The sequence below is a fragment of the Mustelus asterias genome, chromosome 15 (genome assembly GCF_964213995.1).
Source record: "Mustelus asterias chromosome 15, sMusAst1.hap1.1, whole genome shotgun sequence".
Taxonomy (NCBI): Eukaryota; Metazoa; Chordata; class Chondrichthyes; order Carcharhiniformes; family Triakidae; genus Mustelus; species Mustelus asterias.
Window position 1 is genome coordinate 57,817,018 of NC_135815.1, and position 20,530 is coordinate 57,837,547.

Below are 20,530 nucleotides of genomic sequence, written 5' to 3' on the forward strand. Positions count from 1 at the left end.
CAGTTTCTGCTCAGCGACTGCGCCGTCGTCTCCACTCACATTGTTTGTATCTTAAAGACTTGATTAGCTGAAAGTATTCGCATTCCAACCATTATTCATGTAAATTGAGTTTGTGTCTTTATATGCCCTGTTTGGGAACAGAATTCCCACTCACCTGAAGAAGAGGCTTAAGGCTCTGAAAGCTTGTGTGGCTTTTGCTACCAAATAAACCTGTTGGACTTTAACCTGGTGTTGTTAAACTTCTTACTGTGTTTACCCCAGTCCAACGCCGGCATCTCCACATCATTCTGGAGGCACAGCAGGTCATGGCCATGGGAGTCAGAGGCGTTCTGGAGACACAGCAGGCCCTGGCTTTGGACTCCACAACTTAGCCCAATCTCACAGGGCTAATGCTGAGCGGCACCAAAGATTTGCCCAGTTGCAGATTGCTGTCGTGGAGGGACTGGAGAGCTTTAAGCAGTCTCAGAGGGCCATCGCTGAGGGCTCGCACACCATGGGGCAGATGCATCTGGGCCTCCAAGACTGGCAGAGCCAAGTGATGACGAGGCGTCTGGAGCTCAGTCCAGCTGCCCTGCTGTCCCATGGAGTATCCCCGGGGCCAAAGGGCACACCATGGGAGGAGGAAGGGCTGGAACTCATGCTGGCGCCTTCCAGCCAGGAAACTCTGGACATCCCCAGACCTTCCAATTCCCTCGTTCCTGACACTTGAGCGTCTCACAGGCAGCGAGAGGAACAGGATAGCATGGCTCAGGGTCATCCGCAAGTTGGCCGGGGTCCTTCAGGTCTTGGCCTCCAGTGGATGCCCACCAAGGGCATCACAGGCCACGTGGTGCAGATCGCAGCTGAGCACCCCTCCTCCGAGGTGCATCCTGTGGAGGGGGAGGATGGCACGGATTCCACCACATTTCATGTTACCATTGAGAAACTACTGCAAAGTTTCTGTATGCATGGGCATTTACCAGCACTGACTTTCAGATCTTCATGCTTTCCAATGGAATCAAACACACAGGACAGCATCCTATCACCTGTCTTCAAATGGGTTGGCTGAACGAGCGGTGCAAACTTTTAAGCTCAGCATGAAGAGGTAACCCGCATTGTCCATACAGGTCAAATTAGTTCAATTTTTATTTGACTAGAAGACTACCCCTCACACAGAAGTCGTCCCAGCGGAATTGTTAATGGGACAGAGGCTTCAGACAAGATTAAGCCTAATGTTCCCATACCTGGTGGGGAGGGTGAAGACACAACAAAAGAACCAAAAGAAAAAATATGATTATGCAAGGACAGGGAAAACACTCAAAACCAACGATCCAGTCCACATGAGGAACTTCGGGGACGGCTTCAGTTGGGCCCCCGGGATCATCATGGAAAACCGGAGCCCGTGTTATGCAAGGTCTAAATGCAGAGCCAAATTATCAGGAAGCACCTGGACCACCTCAGGAATAGGAAGCCTGTGCTAGTGCAAGCCTCATTACCAGCCATGGGGCTGACCTCTGTCAGCATCAGGCCATGACAAGAAGTCGACCCTACACCTGCCCCTCTGGATGATGAGGACACGGATTCCGTGATAGAAGTGGAAGAGATTGGCATTCCAACTGAAGTAAGACTTCAGGAAGAACCAACATCAGTGGCTTTACAATGCTCCCCTCAGAAGCGACGGTCTCCTATCCATTTCACACTCCTGCTCCGATCTTGCATCCAATCGACCCCAGGCCAATCGCTAAGTGACGGAAAAGACCCTCTCATGGCAGGGCTGTTGGGGAAAAAATGGACTTGAGAGGGGAGGGATATTATGATGGCCATGGGGGATCATCAATAAATCTCCCCGTGGGCCCCATAGAAAACGAACTGCTCTATTATGCGAATGAGTCTCAGCTCATCGCAAAGGAACAGCGGGGGGTTTAAAACCAGCTGGCTCAACTCAGGCTGGCACTTGAAATATTTACGGACTGACCTGTACACTGTAGCTGCTGAGTGACACTTTGAGAACGTTGTAAATAAAGGGTGATGGTGATGAAAGATTAGTCTCGGTTACATTATTATACTGACATAATTGTGGATGCTGAAAACCTTGAACACAGATGGGTTGGTCATCCAAGTCTTGTGATACATCGAACTTCTGGAATCGAAGGTTTCTTGGATCCTTGGATAACATTTCCAGCTGATTCTCTTTGTTCCTGAAGTTTCTCTTTGTTGTTTTTGTCACTCTATCTGTTATTTTGCTTTCCATTTATTTCACTATCTGCTACTTCCATCTTTTGACTCCCTGGGCCCGATTTTACAATCGCGTTGTGCCCATTTTCACCCAAAACGGGCGCGACAGCCATTTAAATGCATTTGCATGCATTTAAATTGACTTAATGGGCTGCACACCCAACTTTACCAGCACTTCCCCCTTTACCATCACATTTGCCCATCTAGAATCGGCACGAAACAGACATGCTCCATAGAAATCCGATTCGGGCGCTCGAATGGTGAGAAGGTAGGTGCCTAGTGTCCGACGGCTCTCTGCTTGAGATCAATGGTGGGGGGGAAGGGGGGTCCGCTGCCACTCTGCCTGAGATCAGTGGAGGGGAAGGGGGACCACTGCCACTCTGCCTGAGATCAGAAGGGGGGAGGGGGTGGTGGGGGGATAGGGGGGTCAGTAATGGTGTGGGGTTGGGGCAATGTCTGTGGGGGTCAGGGGGAGGCATTATCTGGGAGGGATGTGGCAGGGGAACAGCACGATTCGGAATCGCTGATATTTTTGCAGACAGAGTGCATATGGGGGTGCCTCAGAACGGGTCTAAAAGTCGGATCTGAAACACGCCGGGCCCTATTTTACCATTTTAACTCAAAGTGCTGGACAGACTTGAAACTGGAAGTGTTTCAGATCCGACTTTTAGACCCGTACTCAGGCGCCCCCACACGCACTCTGCCTGAAAAAATATCAGCAATATGAATCGCGCTTCAGAAGCCTGTGGGCGGGGCTTAATGTGCCCGATTGGCGCCTCCAACTGCGCATGCGCAGAAAAAAAAATGATAGAATGCAGCTCCCCTGCCACATCGTTCCCGGGCTGGATAATCCATCCCCCTTGCCCCCACAGACATTGCCCCACCCCCACAACATTACTGACCCCCTTATCCCCTCATCCCTTCCGTCACCCAGACCAATCGCGGGCCCATCCCCCTCTTGCCCCTCAATGATCACATGCAGAGTGGCAGCGGTCCCCCCCTTCCCCTTCACTGATCGCAGGCAGAGTGGCAGCGGAACCCCCCCCCCCTCACCGATCTCAAGCAGAGAGCCGTCGGACCCACCTTCCCACCGCCACCGATCTCAAGCTGAAAGTCATCGACACTCGGCACTTACCTCCTCACTAACTGGAGTGCCCGAATCAGACTTTTGTAGAACATGTCTGTTTCGTGCCGAATCTGGATGGGCGAACATGGTGGTAAAGGGGGAAATGTCGGTAAGGTTGGGCGTGCAGCCTATTAAGTCAATTTAAATGCATGCAGATTCATTTAAATGGCTGTTGTGCCTGTTTCGGGGGCGGTTCCGATCACGGCCATTTTCGGGCCTTGGTAAAGGGGGAACCGGCGCAGAGGCGGGCGGGAATCACGCTACTCGCCTCACGCCCGACTTTACCAAGTTTTCGTGCTCGAAAACAGGCGCAACTTGATGGTAAAATTGGGCTGCCCAGTTTCAAGTCCGCCCAACACTTAGAATCAAAATGGTAAAATAAGGCTCTTTATCTCCTTCCTTTCACTTTTGTCTCTAATTCTTTTCTCCCACTGTTTCTTTTTCTCTATTCTCTCGCAGACAGATGTTACCGATGGACTGACAGAAAACAATTGGTAAAAAGAAAGAGATAAAAGGAAATATAATGACATAAGAGCAAATCCTGACACCACTGCCAGAAAAAAAAGTAAAAACTGGGAAATAAGAATACTGGTCCGAACTGCTTTTGTATGCCTTAAAATGAAGCACCAATAAAAACGGGGAAATAAAAAAACTGGTTGGAATTATGTTTTGCTATTGGGGAGTGGCAGATCAACTGAGGAATGCTGAGCAGTGATGAGGTAGTTCTGTAGGGGGAGTTGGAACTAAGTCAACTCAAAATGATAAAGAGACTTGATAGGTAGATAGAGAAATTATTCCCTTTTTGGAGGGAAGCCAGGATAAGGGGGCACTATCTTATATTTAGAGAGCTAAATCTTTTAGGAATAGAATCAGTACGTATTTTTTCACATAAACAGTATTGAAGTTTGTAATGCAGTTCAGAGTTAAATTAAATTTTCAGTACTATGATTAGTAGATTGTTGTTAGGCAAAGGCATCAAGTGATATGGTTACAAGTTGGGTTAATGGAGATGATCTCATTGAATGCCAAAAACGTCTCGAGGGGCTGAAATGACCTACTCCTGTTCTTATGTTTCAGGCACTCCTCTGCACTTACTAGTCACAATTATCTTGGCCCAGCTTTTGGTGGCGGTCTCTTGCCTGCTGCAGTCTTGTGTGTTAAAGAAGGAGCAGCAGATGAGGTTAAAAATATGTGAAACAAACAAAATCTTCAAATAAATAAAATCTTCACTCTTTGGGGGAATATTTTTATCCGAATTGTGTGTATTTTGCAATAAAGGATGAATGAACTAACTTAAAGCAATTTTTTAGACAGTATAAGCATCATTTAATTGCAGAATGAGATGTTTCCTTCCACTAGTTGGGTGCAGCAGCTCAAGTTGCGTAGCCTACACCCATGCTTCAATAATTTTTAGCAAGGTATTCAAATCAAAGACAAATGAAAGCCATTTTAAGAGAGTGAACTGCTTTTACACCCTCTACATGCTCTTATGGTTCAATGTGAATTCAACAAGATTGCTCAAAGTGCAAAAACATTATTTTTAATTGTAACTTTAAACTTGTAGTCTAAGAACATGACATAATAGAGGATTGTTAAAAAACAGTATTTATTTCAATTCGGGGTGAGACATTTGATTTTTCTTACTTATAGAATCAATTCTATAATTGCCCTTCAGTTGAATATATGGTTTGAATCTGGACGTTAACGAACAGGCCAGTGCTATGAATGTGTTTTCATGGCTGGGCCAACAACTGTGAAAAATGGTGTCACACATCAGCTGTTTAATTTACACAAAGAAACTGGTGAAAAAGCATTGTGTAGCAACCTGGCTGAAGCTTCTTGACCCGCTCAGTCACAGCAGGTGAACGCAACAAATAAACATTCCTAAAACCTAAACTCTTGATTTCAGATTAGCAATCAGACATCAGATGGATAGAATTGGATGATTACTTCATGAAACTGTTACTAAAAAGATCCAGTGAATATTATACTTCTCATCTTAGGTTGCATAATAGCCAGTAAAATGCTGTTTTATTTTTTTATTCTGACCATTGGGAGCTTAGTTATAGTAATTGCATACAACCATTAAATATTTTAACAAGTAAAACAAATTCTATTATTTAAGGAAATGGTAAAAAAATCTATTCTCTAAGACTAATTATATAAAATAGTTTTCAAAAGAAAACTATCTGACAAAACTGAGAAGATAGGTGTGGCTGAATATGTAAAATGAACACCACACCCAGAAGAACAACTTGAAAGCATATATATAGATAGTTCAGTGTATCTGGCTTATTCGAGCCGAATACACTTGTAAATATTTCTTTAGTAACTATTGAAAAAATGGAGAGTAAGGATCAAGATATCAATGAGCACAAAAGACAACGCCGAAGCAGGTAATTTTTAAAAAAGGTTTTTGTAATGTGCTATTGATGTACAATTTGAAACACATAAACAATTCATTAAAATGTTCTGAAACATGAATATTTGTCATATGCCAATGAATTCTTGATATATATCTGGATTTAGAGCTGTTTTGCTAAATTAAAAGAGTAATTGCAAACCTTAGAGCACTGTGTTTATTTGAAGCAATACATTCTGCATCTGAGTGCAGTTGAAAGGTCTGGATGTGTTGTGTAGGGGGAAGCCTCTAAAAGAACTAAGGGTTGATAAAACTGCAAAGCGTTTCCGTTACAATAGTGCAACTAAAAACTCTCATATTTGGTCATCTGATAATTGGTTTCCCTCAGAAGTCAAATTAATTGCAATAAATTTTACCAAATTGAAAACTTTGTATTTTGCAAGAATGTGTAACAGACGCTGAGATGTAAACAAATTCTGATATGTACTGTTCACCTTCCTACCTTCTCTGCTTCAGCTATTAATAATTATCTTTATTGTGCTATATTTGAAATATTATGTAAAATATTAAACAATTTTACCTAAAACAAGTTACCAAATTTTATATTTACAATGAACAATCTTTAAAGTCCACAGAACAGTGGGTGCTTTATTATATATTGTATATTTTTTCATTTAGTTTCAGGAAAACATGGGATCCTTTTACTTTGAAAACAATAAATGATGAAGAAGAAATCACTGGGAAATTTGTGCTGCTCCTGCAGTATATAATCTGCTTTATCTTTGGAGTTTGTGTGCTGGGATTTATCTTTCTCAGCAAGGTTAGTAAATACTTGGAGAAATAGTCCTGGAATTTTTTTTAAAAACTTAAGTTTTGTTGCAAATAATTTACAGTGTAGTGTTTGTTAAACAATAGTAGTATAATGCATTTTTGCTAAATATCTATCGATCACAATATATAAACACTTTTTAAGACCTCAGAATGCCCCAAAGCAATCTTACAGTCAATGAAATACTTCTTGAAAAATATAAATAGCAATGAAATAAATAGCTATATTTTTGAATGTTTGTTGAGAATTAAATGTTGACCAGGGGACTAGGATAACTTCTCTTTGAGTAGTACCATGTAATATTTTACACCCACCTGAGAGTGCAAACAGGGAATTCAGTTTAATGTATTATCACAAAAGTATCTACCTATGACAGTGCAGCACTCCATTGGAGTATCCACCTAGATTTTGTTCCCAGTTCTCTGGTTTGAGGTTTGAACTCAGTACCTCCTACCTCAGAAAGAGTGAAACCACTAAGCCATAGCTGACACAGATCCATCAGGCTGATGAAATACAAGGGATAAGATTTTTGAAACAGGATTCGATGAAAGGTCCTCAATCTGAAATGCTAACTCGAGCTCCACAGATTATGCCTGTCCTACCAAGTATTTCCAGATTTTTCTTATTTTTCCACAATAAGATTTTGATCCACAATAAGATTTTGATTCCCTTTGGGATAATAAAACAAAGAAATATCCCAAAATATCCCAAACCCTGCGCTTCTTAAAAATATGAAAGTGAGATTGTTTACATTCACTTAGAGGAAACAAACAGCTTAGAGGCTCAACAGCAATCTAACAGTGCAGTACTCTCTCAGTACTGCACTGCAGTGTTAGCCTAGTTTTGTGTTCAAACCTCTAGAGAATTCACAACTGTCTGACTCGCCGGCAAGAGTGCTAATTTTTTAAAATACTTTTCCAATTCAATCAAATCAAGTCCAATTCAGAGTCTCAACAAGTTGAGACAGTTCCGATCCAGGCTGACAAGACAGGGCATGCAATCCTCTACCCTGTCTTGGGCCTGATCTGCATGAGCCAAGCTGATTGGAGTAGCCGGAGAATTCCTCCTCCGAGGCTTGATCCCATTTGCATCTTAGCCAAAAGGCCGAGATACCGCTTTTAAAAATTGCTTCATATGAAACATATGAAGCTTAAATGCAACCCAATGACCTCAACCAAGTGCAGCATCCGCATAACTACACTTGATCTTAGCCAAAAGGCCGAGACTCGCCGGCAAGAGTGCTAATAGTTGAGCCTGCGACTAACTGACATCCAAGGCAAAGTGAAGAGAGCTCCCCCCATACAGCTGATAAGGTCCATGGGTAAAACCATTTAGTTCAGTATGGCCTCCAGATTCATTCTCATTTTCATGCTCACCTCAAATGCTAAGGAGCAGGAACAAATAATACAGTTGCTCCAATTGCTTTCAGTGTTCACGAGCTATCCTGAGAGAGTAACAATATGTTGGGGTGCCTGTTACTGTTTGTAATTCAGTAATTTATTTTTGAAAGTTAGAGGGGTGAAATTTACTGTCCCGCCCACCACGGGAATCGGAGCAGGCAAGGGGCGGACCATGGCAAGGTACGTTGACCTCGGGCGGGATTTTCTGGTTTCGGGCCGAATGCGGCTAGAAAAGCCCACCCAGAGTGTATGTTTGTTTGAGTGTTATGTTTGAAAGTTAGAGCTGAAGGGAGGGTTATACTGAGCTCTCCAGTTAAGTAACGTATGGAAACATCCCAACCTTGAATTTCCTTCTGGCCAGCAATATGTTCCTGATGTAAGTTGTCCTGGGGTACAGTCGAAGCTCAGGAATTTTCAGCAGGACCCAGATATGCTGGATTTCTGTCAGGACTGGCAATATGTCCTGTCCAATCCTGGTTAACGGCAGTGAATAGTGCAGAACTGGTTGGAAGAATTTCCCTTCCATCAAGCGACCTGATGCTGGGATGAACTTGATAAACATGTCAGTTTAGGAGAGACACAAAACCCATCACTTGGAGACCAGGCATGGAAAATGCCAAAAATTGTTTCAATATCCTTTTCTGATTGGGGCGGCACGGTAGCACAGTGGTTAGCACTGCTGCTTCACAGCTCCAGGGTCCAGGGTTCGATTCCCGGCTCGGGTCACTGTCTGTGTGGAGTTTGCACATTCTCCTCGTGTCTGCGTGGGTTTCCTCCGGGTGCTCCGGTTTCCTCCCACAGTCCAAAGATGTGCGGGTTAGGTTGATTGGCCAGGTTAAAAATTGCCCCTTAGAGTCCTGAGATGCGTAGGTTAGAGGGATTAGTGGGTAAAATATGTGGGGGTAGGGCCTGGGTGGGATTGTGGTCGGTGCAGACTCGATGGGCCGAATGGCCTCCTTCTGCACTGTAGGGTTTCTATGATTTCTATGATTTCTAGTCCTCCAAGGGAGCTAATTATTTTTGAAACTGTATGGTAATAACTTGTGGTTAGTCACTATTTTGTCCCACTTTGACATGTTGAATTGAGTGATGTGAATACTGAAGAATGTACCCTTTTATGTTTTGCAGACCAGTCTTCTCTTATTGATCAGCATATCAAACACTCACTCACCCTTTGAAAACAAGCCTTTCATTCACCTTGTCTTAGCTTGTGCATTGTTGGTGCCTAATGTTCTGGCACTTGCAAAGGCTTTATGGAAAACAACATTTGGATCATCCATTACTCCTCCACTGAGTATTCTGGGAATGGTAAGCTGAACCACCTATCCTTTAGTTTATAAACTTTTAGAAATTTACAGATTTTCTTAAAAGTTTGGAGATCAGCCAGTGCTAATTGTTAAGGTGAAATTTCAGGAGCAGAGCTGAATCATCAATCACTTTGCATAGATTTGTTTAACCTGAAATTACCAAGCAATGAATCAGAAATAGAACCTTCAAATTTATTTTTTAAGGGATTAACTGCTAAAATGACAGGGAGAAGAATCTTAGACAGATTAATTCAGCACAAGATGCACAAGACAATTTTAAGGTCTTAGACACTCCACGTCCTTCTGTACGTTCAAACAGAAATCTAATTTAAATGTCTTTTCAAGTTATACAAATATTATTGTGACTTTATATATGTATTGACATGGCATTAATACAAAACAAGAGATTTTAGGAAATAGTCAATGTTGACAAATTTAGTTTGAATAGTGTAAATCTGTGAACTGAGTTCACTCATCCAAGTGTGATCTTTCTGCAGGAGTAACTTAGTTGTTACTTTGGAAAAAAAATAAGTAAAAATAGTTCCAAAATTACTTTTTTAGAATACACACTGGAAGCAAAGAGAAAAAAAAAGATGAATTGAATATTTAATTCATGGTCTATTAAATATGACAAGTACGTTTCACACTTTGGGCACGATCTTACCAGCTCATCGCACGGGTTGATAGTGTGTGAGGCCAAAAATCTGATTTGCGTCTGGTGCGAATTGAATTGCTATCTTCCTGGCCCTGTTTTGCCAGTGAGAAAGGCTTTGCGCCCTTCCTATTAGCATGGTTACTGGGTTTGGCACAGCTGTTTCTGCACCCCCCTCTCACCCTCCCCCCCCCCATCCCAGATGCTCCCGTGCCTCACTGGCAAGACATGACGCTGATAAGAAGCACTACTGCTTTGCCGTATTGGAGACCAGGCGCCATGGCCATGCCAGGGTGATCGGATGCCATTAACCAGGTGGTCATGGCCAATCAGTGCGCATTCAGTAGTACCCACCAGGCAGTGCCCACCTGGCACCCTGGCAGTGCCTACCTGGTACCCTTGGCAGTGCTTGATTGAGCACCATAAGTGTGCCAGAGGCAGTGCCAAGGGTGTGGCCTAAGTGGGGGTGGTGCCTGAATGGAGGTGGGCTACAACGGGGAATATGCACAACGATGGGGGGCTTATGCAGGGGAGGAGGTCTACAAAGGGACGGCCAACAAAGGGGAGCTCTGCAAAGGGGATGGTCAGCAAAGGGTGAGCTCTGCAAGCAGAGGTTCATGCAAGGGGAGCATTCAAGGGTGGGCTGCAGAGGGGGCGAGGGGGCATTTTGGTAGTCTACCAGGGGTCTCATTGGAAGGGTTCTGATGCCTCAATGCAAGCAACCCATGTGAGGGAGGTGACTGATGTCCATGGTGGGGGTCTCTCGGTGCACTAGTAGTTCAGGATGCCCCCCCCCCCCCCCCACCTCCGTCAAAAAGCTGCCAACTGTCAGAAAAACTGGCAGTGCCAGAAGATTGCAGTACCAGGCTCCCCCAAAAGACCAGCATGGAGGACTCCCATTTTCATGCTGTTATGACGCATTTTTGGGGAAAATTCCACCATCTATATTTAAATCTCACATTTGTCACACAAAGTCAAACCTGCAGCTGCACATTTCTACACTGGATGGAGCTTCATAAACACCAGGGATAGGAAGTCAGCTCGAGTATATGTGATTGACCACTGTTATTGGCACCGCCTGATATTTAAATCCATTGACTTGAAAGGCTTGAAAATTCTACTGAAGAAATTAGTAAATGCGAAAGGAGTTATCTTGTGGGTATAACATTCAGAACTTATCTATCAAGATAGATTAAATTAACTGAAAATCAATGAAGAACCTTATTGACCCAACTTTATTTCAATGTTAACCTTGTGTTTGCAACCTTATAATTTTGCTTCTTGGACTTAAAAATGTTTTAATTCTTTTCTTGCCAGGTTTGCATGATCGAAGCAGTTGTTGCTTTTGGCACTTCAGTCCTGGTGTTAGTCTGCATGCCTCACTTTGACATTATAACCAATCTGTACATTTTGAATGGTGTTTGCCTTCTTCCTTCTCTTCTGCAAGTAGCCTTTCAGCTGAAACCACTCAAACCTTCTATGTTACTCCCACTGGTCGGCTTTGGCTTTGTTTTCCTGGGCCTTTTGCTTTTTATTTTAGCTCACAATCCTCAACAGCATTTAGATGAGTTTAAACACATCCAACCATATGTGGGCGTTGCAATTTTTGCCTTAATAATTGTATCCTTCAACTGGTGGGAAAACTTTACATTGTATTGCAAAATTGGAGTGATGGAAAATATAAGGAAAAGCTTGAGACATACCAGAAACATCACATACGTTTTTACCAGTGCAGTTCGAATTCTAGTTACTGGCGTTGTAGTGGCAGCATGGATTCCAATCAAGGAATATAACTGGGAAGATGTGAAAACAGTCTCGCAATTCGAGTTAAAAATTATTTTGAGCCTCTTTGGAATACAGGCGATTTCTTCTGCCCTTTGCCACTGGTTTGGGGTTCTTGTGTGTAAAATGCATGCAGTCAGACGCAGTTTCATCGTGCCTTCCATATTAGCCACTCCAATTGTGTTTTTTGCTATTTTGATTGTGTTGTATGATGGTTCCAATAAGTATGGTGAAGTGGCTACTTTTAACTTGACTGCCCTCTGCCACACTTTAAAAACCTCCAATGACAGCGACCCTGTACAAATCCTGCTTTTAGAAATTCCTCGCAGCCTTTGCAGAGCACCAGCAATGTTAAATTCCAGCAGAGTTGGTTTGGCACTGCTTGGCTCCTTTGCTATCTGCTTTTGGCTAGGGCTGTTCTTCTCAACATTTTACGTGTGGGGCCGACACATTCAAAGGATTGAAAGGACATCCCAGCTGTTTGTTCGATGGTTGTATGAAGCAGCCTTCATGGAACAGTCAATGCTGCTCAATACGCGTGTCCAGAGAAAGAAAGAGAAGAAAATTAAAAGGTACAAACCTCTGTTATACTTTCTTCCTGATATCTTAAGAGAAAGATATTTTTCTCCAAAGTTGGTTAGCACAAGGGAGTCCACATGCAATGCACGTGATTTCACAATTACCATTCTATTGTGGAAGTCATTTCAGCAGCTTGTTGCCTTCCTGAACAACAAAAGTAGATGTTAAGTAGAAAGAAATTCTCTGGCTCTGTTATCCCTTAGTAAGAGTTTTAACAACACCAGGTTAAAGTCCAACAGGTTTATTTGGTAGCAAATGCCATTAGCTTTTGGAGCGCTGCTCCTTCGTCAGATGGAGTGGATCTGTTATCCCTTACCCTGAGGCAAATTCCATTTGAACAACCAAAACCAGTCTATAAAGCTCCTCTGTGCAATGTAATGCTCAAAGTGTAATGCAGTGAATGACCAGCTTCTTACTTTTAAAATGCTATGACTTCACAAAATAAGTTGTAAATTTTGGTTGCTTTAAGCCAACTCCCCACCATTGTATAGTTATCTAACCCCCAACATTCACCCCTTCCATTACCTGCCCCCCCCCACTCTCAGGTTCACTAGTAACCCCCATTCCCTGCTCAATTGGTCAGCAACAACATTCTACGCCACCCCCCACTGCCCTCACTCATGATACCATGGTTGAAATGCCCCTTATCTTATTTCATAAGGGTTGGTCAACCGGGAGAAAAGTTGGTAGGTACAGAGGTCTGTGGCAATGGGCCCGGTTGCTGGGCAGTGGGCCTTCTGGTGACTGTCAGACAGCAGCAGCCAAAAGGTCCTGATAGCAAATAGGGATGCCATTAGCCCAGGATTGTCCTGACCTCTCCACGAATTAAATTTGATCCTCAGGAAACCTCTGCAACAAATCCAGGAGGAAAATCACAAGGGCATAACAAATGGTTTTATTTGAATGCTTTTTTGAAAATGTTGTTGATGCTAAAAAAAACTGATTAACTGTCAAGGTTCATCCAATTAAGTCATGGGGTCTTTTCACATTCCAATTGGTGTGGAAAGGCAGGATGACATGAAGATCAACAGGCCAATGGAGGGAGAGTAGAAGCAAAGTGGGTGGAGATAGGAGGTCATGTGGTGTACCCTTCAAGCTACCTTCAACCAGAGTTGACAACCCTGATAGTCAAAGATGTGGCAGGTATTTGAAAAATAAATTGTTCTAATATGGGGTCTTCTTTGGTTTGCTGCCACACCTTTCTGACTTAAATGCCGGCTTTATCATCTGAATGATAAGTCTCTGTCTCCTGCAGACATAGATCCAGCAAATGGAAAACCTCAGAAATCTTGGTAAAATGGGACAGAGGATGAGGGAGGAACTGATGCCTCCGCCATCTATTTTCCTGAACTTTGCAACTGAAGAGCAGGCATTCCCTGGGCAAAGTTTAGGGAAATGTCTAAAATGTCTCCCAAGTCATTGAGATTTAAATAATTTCCTTTACATTTAACAGATACAATTATAATTAATAACAGTTATTATGAATTCCCAGTATTGTACATTATTTAAAAGGATTTGATATTAGTAACAAATGAAAACATTTTTCGAATAGGAAATCGGACCATGTCATGATATATTTGTGCGCCACAATGTGGCATGAAACAGCGGATGAAATGGCAAAGATCCTTACATCAATATTCAGGTAAATTCAAGGAAACTGTTTATGTTGACACTGACATTAAAGCCAATATGGGAGTTTCCCTTCAAGTTGTTTAACCACAAATTACTGTTATGACATTGCACAATCTTTATAACAATGCAATAATAACATTTAATTATCAAAGTTGAAGTTGCCTATGTAGTTGAAAGTTTTCATTTTGTATAGTGTCAGTTTGCATTGTCTGCTTTCCAACAATTTCCTTGTACTTCCTTCCAGTCTGAAGCTACATTGGCAATTGTGCTTTCAAGTATAAATTACCGGTCTTTGTTTTTTTTCTCGGCTTGTTTGAATGATGTATCGTGGATTGGCATGACAATGTCATTGAGGTAGGACATGGGTTCATTGGAAGTGAATCTCCCATCCCCGGCACTGCTTTCTTAGCGCAGCGGGCCAGGAGACTCTAGCAGGGGGCATTTTGCGGGCTCTCTGCTGGGCGCCCGTTCCTGAGCGTGTCTGCCAGTGCCGAATATCTGGTGCCATCAGCTTCACGCCGTAAATTGGCACAGAGCTGAATAAATTATGCATCCCCTAATTTTAATATAATTTAAATGTCATTAGCGGGCCTGGGATTGAAATCTCCGGGCCCGCTAGCATCTCCCCCCGCCAGGAGTGTTTCATTCCAGTGAGGTTTACAGTAGCTCCCCACATGGAGAGCTGGTGGCCCAACCCCACTGGAGTGAGGTGGGGGGGCAATCGAGGCCCCACAGCGGGTCGGGTGCCGGGGGGCATGCCCCTTTGGCATTGGCATCACCAGCCTGGGCCCCCTGGTACTACCCAAGGGGCAAAGTGCCAATGCCCGATGGGCACCGTGGCACTGCCCACCAAGCATAGGGCAGTGATGCCTGACTGTGATTGCTGTGCTGTCTTCCTGTCAGATCAGTTTCCAGCTCAAAGATTGTCTTCGCTGCCTCTCTACCTGTCCGACTGAAGTTGACGGAATGCTCAGATATGAAGAAGAAAGCAGAAAGCGGAGAGGGCGGATCTCTGACGATCATCCTCTGGTCGGGTTGGCGGGGGGGGGGGGGGGGGGGGGGCGGCGGTGGGGAGGAGGAGGGGGGGCGGGACCCAGATCATCCTCTGGTCGGGGGGGGGGGGGGGGTCCGCTGCCAGTCTGCGGCCAGTCGGTGAGTAGGGAGGGGGCAGGGGGGTCTGCCGCCACTCTGCAAGCGATCCCTCCTCCCCACCGGAGGAACAAATCCCTCCTGCCGGAGTGGATGTGTGGCCATGCCATCCCACAAAACCTTCAGGACGAAGCGATTCCTCGCTAAGAAGATGAAGCAGAACCAGCCGATTCCACAGTGGATCCACATGAAAACCAGCTACAAGATCAGTACAAGTCCAAGAGGAGACACTGGAGAAGGACCAAGCTGGGCCTGTAAAGGGATACGCCATCAGATTACTCTTCCCTGCAGGGACAAGAGAGCGGGAGAGATGGCTGTGGCTGGTAGTGTACCAGTGATGGTGTATCCCTTTACAGGCCCAGCTTGGTCCTTCTCCAGTGTCTCCTCTTGGACTTGTACTGATCTTGTAGCCGGTTTTCATGCGGATCCACTGTGGAATCGGCCGGTTCTGCTTTATCTTCTTAGCGAGGAATCGCTTCATCCTGAAGATTTTGTGGGATGGCATGGCCACACGTCCACTCCGGCAGGAGGGATTCATTCCTCCGGTGGGGAGGAGGGATCGCTTGCGGCCGACCCCCCTTCCCCCTCCCTCCCCACCGATCGGCCGCAGACTGGCAGCGGACACCCCCCCCCACCCAACCAGAGGATGATTTGGGTCCCACCCAACCCCCCCCCCCCCCCCCCCCCCCCCCCCGACCAGAGGATGATCTGGGTCCTGCCTCCCCTCCTCCTTCTCCCCCCCGCTGACCAGAGGATGATCTGGGTACCGCCCCCCCGCCCCCGCCCAGAAGAGGAGCTGGGTCAGAGAGCCGTTGCAGGCTCTGACCCCACTCTTCGGAAGCTGCAGCAATGACTTCAGACTTTTATTTTGCAGGTCGCTTACAGCGCGGATGCGGAACAGGCCAGAAGACGGTAAAGTGGGATTTGGCAGTAGAGTTGGACGCACGGTTCATTAAGTCGATTTAAATGCATGCAAATGCATTTAAATCATCAGGCCGCCCGACTCGGGCGCGGGCCGAACCCACGCCCGAATCGGGTGTTGGTAAAGCCGCGATCTGCTCAGAATCGGGTGCAGATCGCGGTATAGGCCCGACGCCCAACTTTACCGCGATTTCGCGCCCGTTGGCAAAATTAGGCCCTCAGTGTCATATAGGAGGTTCATCTTCCAGCCTCAGTATGTTTTAGGGGATCCACCTTCTTTCTCATGAGGTCCATCCTCTGACCTCAGTGTTCTCCTGGAGATTAATCTTCATTTTCAGGAGATCCACCTTCTTTCTTCAATAATGGATCATTGATGTTGGACATCTTTTCAATATGGCGCCCAGCCACAATGGCAGACTCTGCCATCAGGCCTGCCCCACCACGGAATATGGTGCAAAACACCTGGTCGCATAATTTATGAGGTTGGGGCCGGATTGTTTGGCTTGTATTCCTGCTGGCCTCCACAGTGGGAAACACTCCATGTTCCCAATCCTGCCAAGGTACTCAGTCATGAGGTGGAGATGCCGGTGTTGGACTGGGGTAAACACAGTAAGAAGTCTCACAACACCAGGTTCAAGTCCAGCAGGTTTATTTGGTAGCACAAACTACTAGCTTTCGGAGCGTTGCTCCTTCATCAGGTAAGTGGGAGTTCTGTTCACAAACAGGGCATATAAAGACACAAACTCAATTTACAAAATAATGGTTGGAATGCAAGTCTTTACAGGTAATTAAGTCTTAAAGGTACAGACAATGTGAGTGGAGAGAGGGCTAAGCACAGGTTAAAGAGGTGTGTATTGTCTCCAGCCAGGACAGCTAGTGAGATTTTGCAAGCCCAGGCAAGTCGTGGGGGTTACAGATAGTGTGACATGAACCCAAGATACCAGTTGAGGCCATCCTCATGTGTGCGGAACTTGGCTATCAGTCTCTGCTCCGCGACTCTGCGTTGTCATGTGTCGTGAAGGCCGCCTTGGAGAACGCTTATCCGAAGACCAGAGGCCGAATGCCCGTGACCGCTGAAGTGTTCCCCAACAGGAAGAGAACACTCTTGCCTGGTGATTGCCGAGCGGTGTTCATTCATCTGTTGTCATAGCGTCTGCATGGTCTCCCCAATGTACCATGCCTCGGAACGTCCTTTCCTGCAGCATATCAGGTAGACAATGTTGGCCGAGTTGCAAGTGTATGTACCGTGTACCTGGTGGATGGTGTTCTCACGTGAGATGATGGCAACCATGTCGATGATCCGGCATGTCTTGCAGAGGTTGCTGTGGCAGGGTTGTATGGTGTCGTAGTCACTGTTTTCCTGAAGGATGGGTAGTTTGCTGCGGACAATGGTCTGTTTGAGGTTGTGCGGTTGTTTGAAGGCAAGAAGTGGGGGTGTGAGATGGCCTTGGTGAGATGTTCACCTTCATCAATGACATGTTGAAGGCTCTGGAGAAGATGTCATAGCTTCTCCACTCCGGGGAAGTACAGGACGATGAAGGGTACTCTGTCCACCGTGTCCCGTGTTTGTCTTCTGAGGAGGTCGGTGCGGTTTTTCGCTGTGGCGCGTCGGAACTGTCGATTGATGAGTCGAGCATCATATCCTGTTCTTATGAGGGCATCTTTCAGCATCTGGAGGTGTCTGTTGCGATCCTCCTCATCCGAGCAGATCCTGTGTATATGGAGGGCTTGTCCGTAGGGGATGGCTTCTTTAACATGTTTAGGATGGAAGCTGGAGAAGTGGAGCATCGTGAGGTTATCCGTGGGCTTGCGGTACAGTGAAGTGCTGAGGTGACCGTCCTTGATGGAGATGCGTGTGTCCAAGAATGCAACCAATTCCGAAGAGTAGTCCATGGTGAGTCTGATGGTGGGATGGAACTTGTTGATGTCATCATATAATTGTTTCAGTGATTGTTCACCATGAGTCCAAAGGAAGAAAATGTCATCGATGTATCTAGTATAGAGTCTTGTGTGGTGAAGAGTCTTGTTCGAACCTGTGCATGAAGATGTTGGCATATTGAGGTGCGAATTTGGTCCCCATGGCAGTTCCATGTGTCTGGATGAAGAACTGGTTGTTGAAGGTGAAGACATTGTGGTCCAGGATGAAGCGGATGAGTTGTAAAATTGCATCTGGAGATTGTCGGCGTTGAGTACTGAGGCAGTTGGAGCAATGCCATCGTTGTGGAACAGTCATGGGGACCAAATTCGCACCTCAATATGCCACAGGTTCGAACAAGACCTCTTCACCACACAGGACCTTCAACTGATGCGATACACTAGATACATCGATGACATTTTCATCACTAACTGTCCTGGCTGGAGACAACACACATCTCTTTAACCTGTGCTTAACCCTCTCTCCACTCACATTGTCTGTACCTTTAAGACTTGATTACCTGTAAAGACTCGCATTCCAACCATTATTTTGTAAATTAAATTTGTGTCTTTATATGCCCTGTTTGTGAACAGAACTCCCACTTACCTGATGAAGGAGCAGTGCTCCGAAAGCTAGTGGCTTGTGCTACCAAATAAACCTGTTGGACTTTAACCTGGTGTTGTGAGACTTCTTACTGATGGTACTTAGTCACCAGGTGGGAGAATTCAAAGACAATAAACTTGAGGGCAAAGAGTGCGAGAGAGGAGTCAGTGGGGTTAGAAAGTGGGCTGTGTTTCTATTCAACACCATATGAGCATTGAATGAGAGTGAGCCACTGGTTTCGCTAATGGAGGGCACCATGCTTTGAGTTCTCACTCTCTTGAATATGTGTGCTTTTACTTCCTGCAAAGTGTGAGAAAGGTGACACAACTTGTTATATTGATGGCCTGAGGGAGGACACCCTTGAAATTGCTCGGGTGGCAGCTCAGCAGGGAGTTGTTGAGGACATTTCTGAGACAGGTTGAAATAATTTTATTATTTGCATGTGAAGGGGATCGAACTATCTTCTCATTTGTTTACTGCATACCATGCACAAACTGGGCTGCTGCAGCTCTGCAGAAGTGGTTACTGGTAGAGAAGCACTTTCCCAACTAAAGTCTGATGTCTACCCCTCGGTTAGTTGTGGAGGGGTAGCCTCAGAGTACAAGCATGCCATTGGCTGCGACTTCAAAACAGGAAGGTACATCCAAGATGACTATCACAGCAGTCAAGCGTATCTTCCACTAGCAGAGAAACATCTCAGTCACAACTGTGCTCAACGAGGCCAAGGTGCAGAGCCTCAGTGAACGTATAAAAGACAATCATTTTTTGTGCTCATTAATGAGATATGAGTGGCACTGGCAAAGCTAGCATTTGTTATCCATCTCTAATTGTCCTTGAGAAAATGGTGGTGAGCTTTGAGAGTCAGCAGGTGATTTATTCACAGCAGAAATACTTGAATTTTGACTTGTTCTTGTAGCCATAATATTTATGTAATGGGTATAGTTCAGTCTCTGATCAATGAAAACCCCCACAGAATATTGATATTTGGGGATTCAGTAAAGGCAATGTCTATGAACATTAAGGGGAGATGATCAGATTCTATCTTGTTATATTGCCGGGCACTTATGTCATGACACAGAGGTTAATCCCATTTACCTTGTGTCGTAATCTGCCACAAATATTTGGAAAGGTGTTATCTGTTCTTAATTAATGGTTAGAGGTTCATTAACATAAAGGCCTGACACTCGCTTTAAGTGAATAATTAACAAGGTATTTTATTTAAATAACCAGGAACTTTAACTAAACAAGTTACATATTAACTAAGGTACGTTTCGACTGAAATGCTGTTCGAATAATACAAGGAACATTCTTTACCAAAACAGTAATAACGGAAGTTTAGTCATTCTCAAAAACTAATATATACCCAGTTCTGATACCATTTGGAAGTTTTGGAGTTCGTCGGTAGTTGTCCGTAAGGTCTTTCTGACTCAGTATCCTTCTGTTAGACAGCTGGATAATTCTTTCAGGAGCTATTTAAACTGGCAGGGTGGAGGGTTGCTCTAGAGATGGATGCTGGCCTTTTGACTGGCTGCTCTGGCCTCTGGAGATGTTCTTCCAAGATCTTCTCTCTTGAAATGGCTGTTGCTTTGGCCTTTATACCTGCTATGACTTCGCAATTTTCTTACACCACGATTGGTTTGATGCTGTCAACACTATCAAATTCAAATAGGCTCTTAATAGTTGAGTGTTTTCTTTAAACCCATAGGTTGTTAGCTGAATGTCTTCTTTGAACTCATTGGCTAACAAAAATGCAAAAACCTGCTGAGCCAGTTACCAAGGCAACCCTGATGCTTTTGGTCCTTTTGAAATAAATCTTCCAACCAGAAATCTGTGTACTCTGCATTTTAGCACAAAACTCAAAAACAGCTTTTAAAGGGACCACACACTGTTTTTTTTCCCTCTAACATTTTTGCAATTCTTTTACATCTTTATAAACATTCTTTATATCTTTACAAACTCAACTTCACAATACTTATATGGCACAAATGTTACTTTTCATTTATGAGGCCAAGCCTGAATATATGCAGCAGATCTTGTTGACTATGGACACAGGCTGCTT

At 44.7% G+C, this 20,530-nt stretch overlaps 1 protein-coding gene across 1 annotated transcript in view; it reads left to right on the forward strand.

The window, feature by feature from the left end:
* The first annotated feature begins 742 nt into the window (after positions 1-742).
* LOC144504729 (uncharacterized) overlaps positions 743-20,530 on the forward strand; it is a 77,198-nt gene continuing 57,410 nt past the window's right edge. The window contains exons 1-7 of the mRNA XM_078230474.1: positions 743-862; positions 3,800-3,834; positions 6,381-6,522; positions 9,060-9,239; positions 11,208-12,256; positions 13,804-13,893; positions 18,920-19,197. Coding sequence (XP_078086600.1) covers positions 743-862; positions 3,800-3,834; positions 6,381-6,522; positions 9,060-9,239; positions 11,208-12,256; positions 13,804-13,893; positions 18,920-19,197 — 1,894 coding nt within the window. The remainder of the gene's footprint in view (positions 863-3,799; positions 3,835-6,380; positions 6,523-9,059; positions 9,240-11,207; positions 12,257-13,803; positions 13,894-18,919; positions 19,198-20,530) is intronic.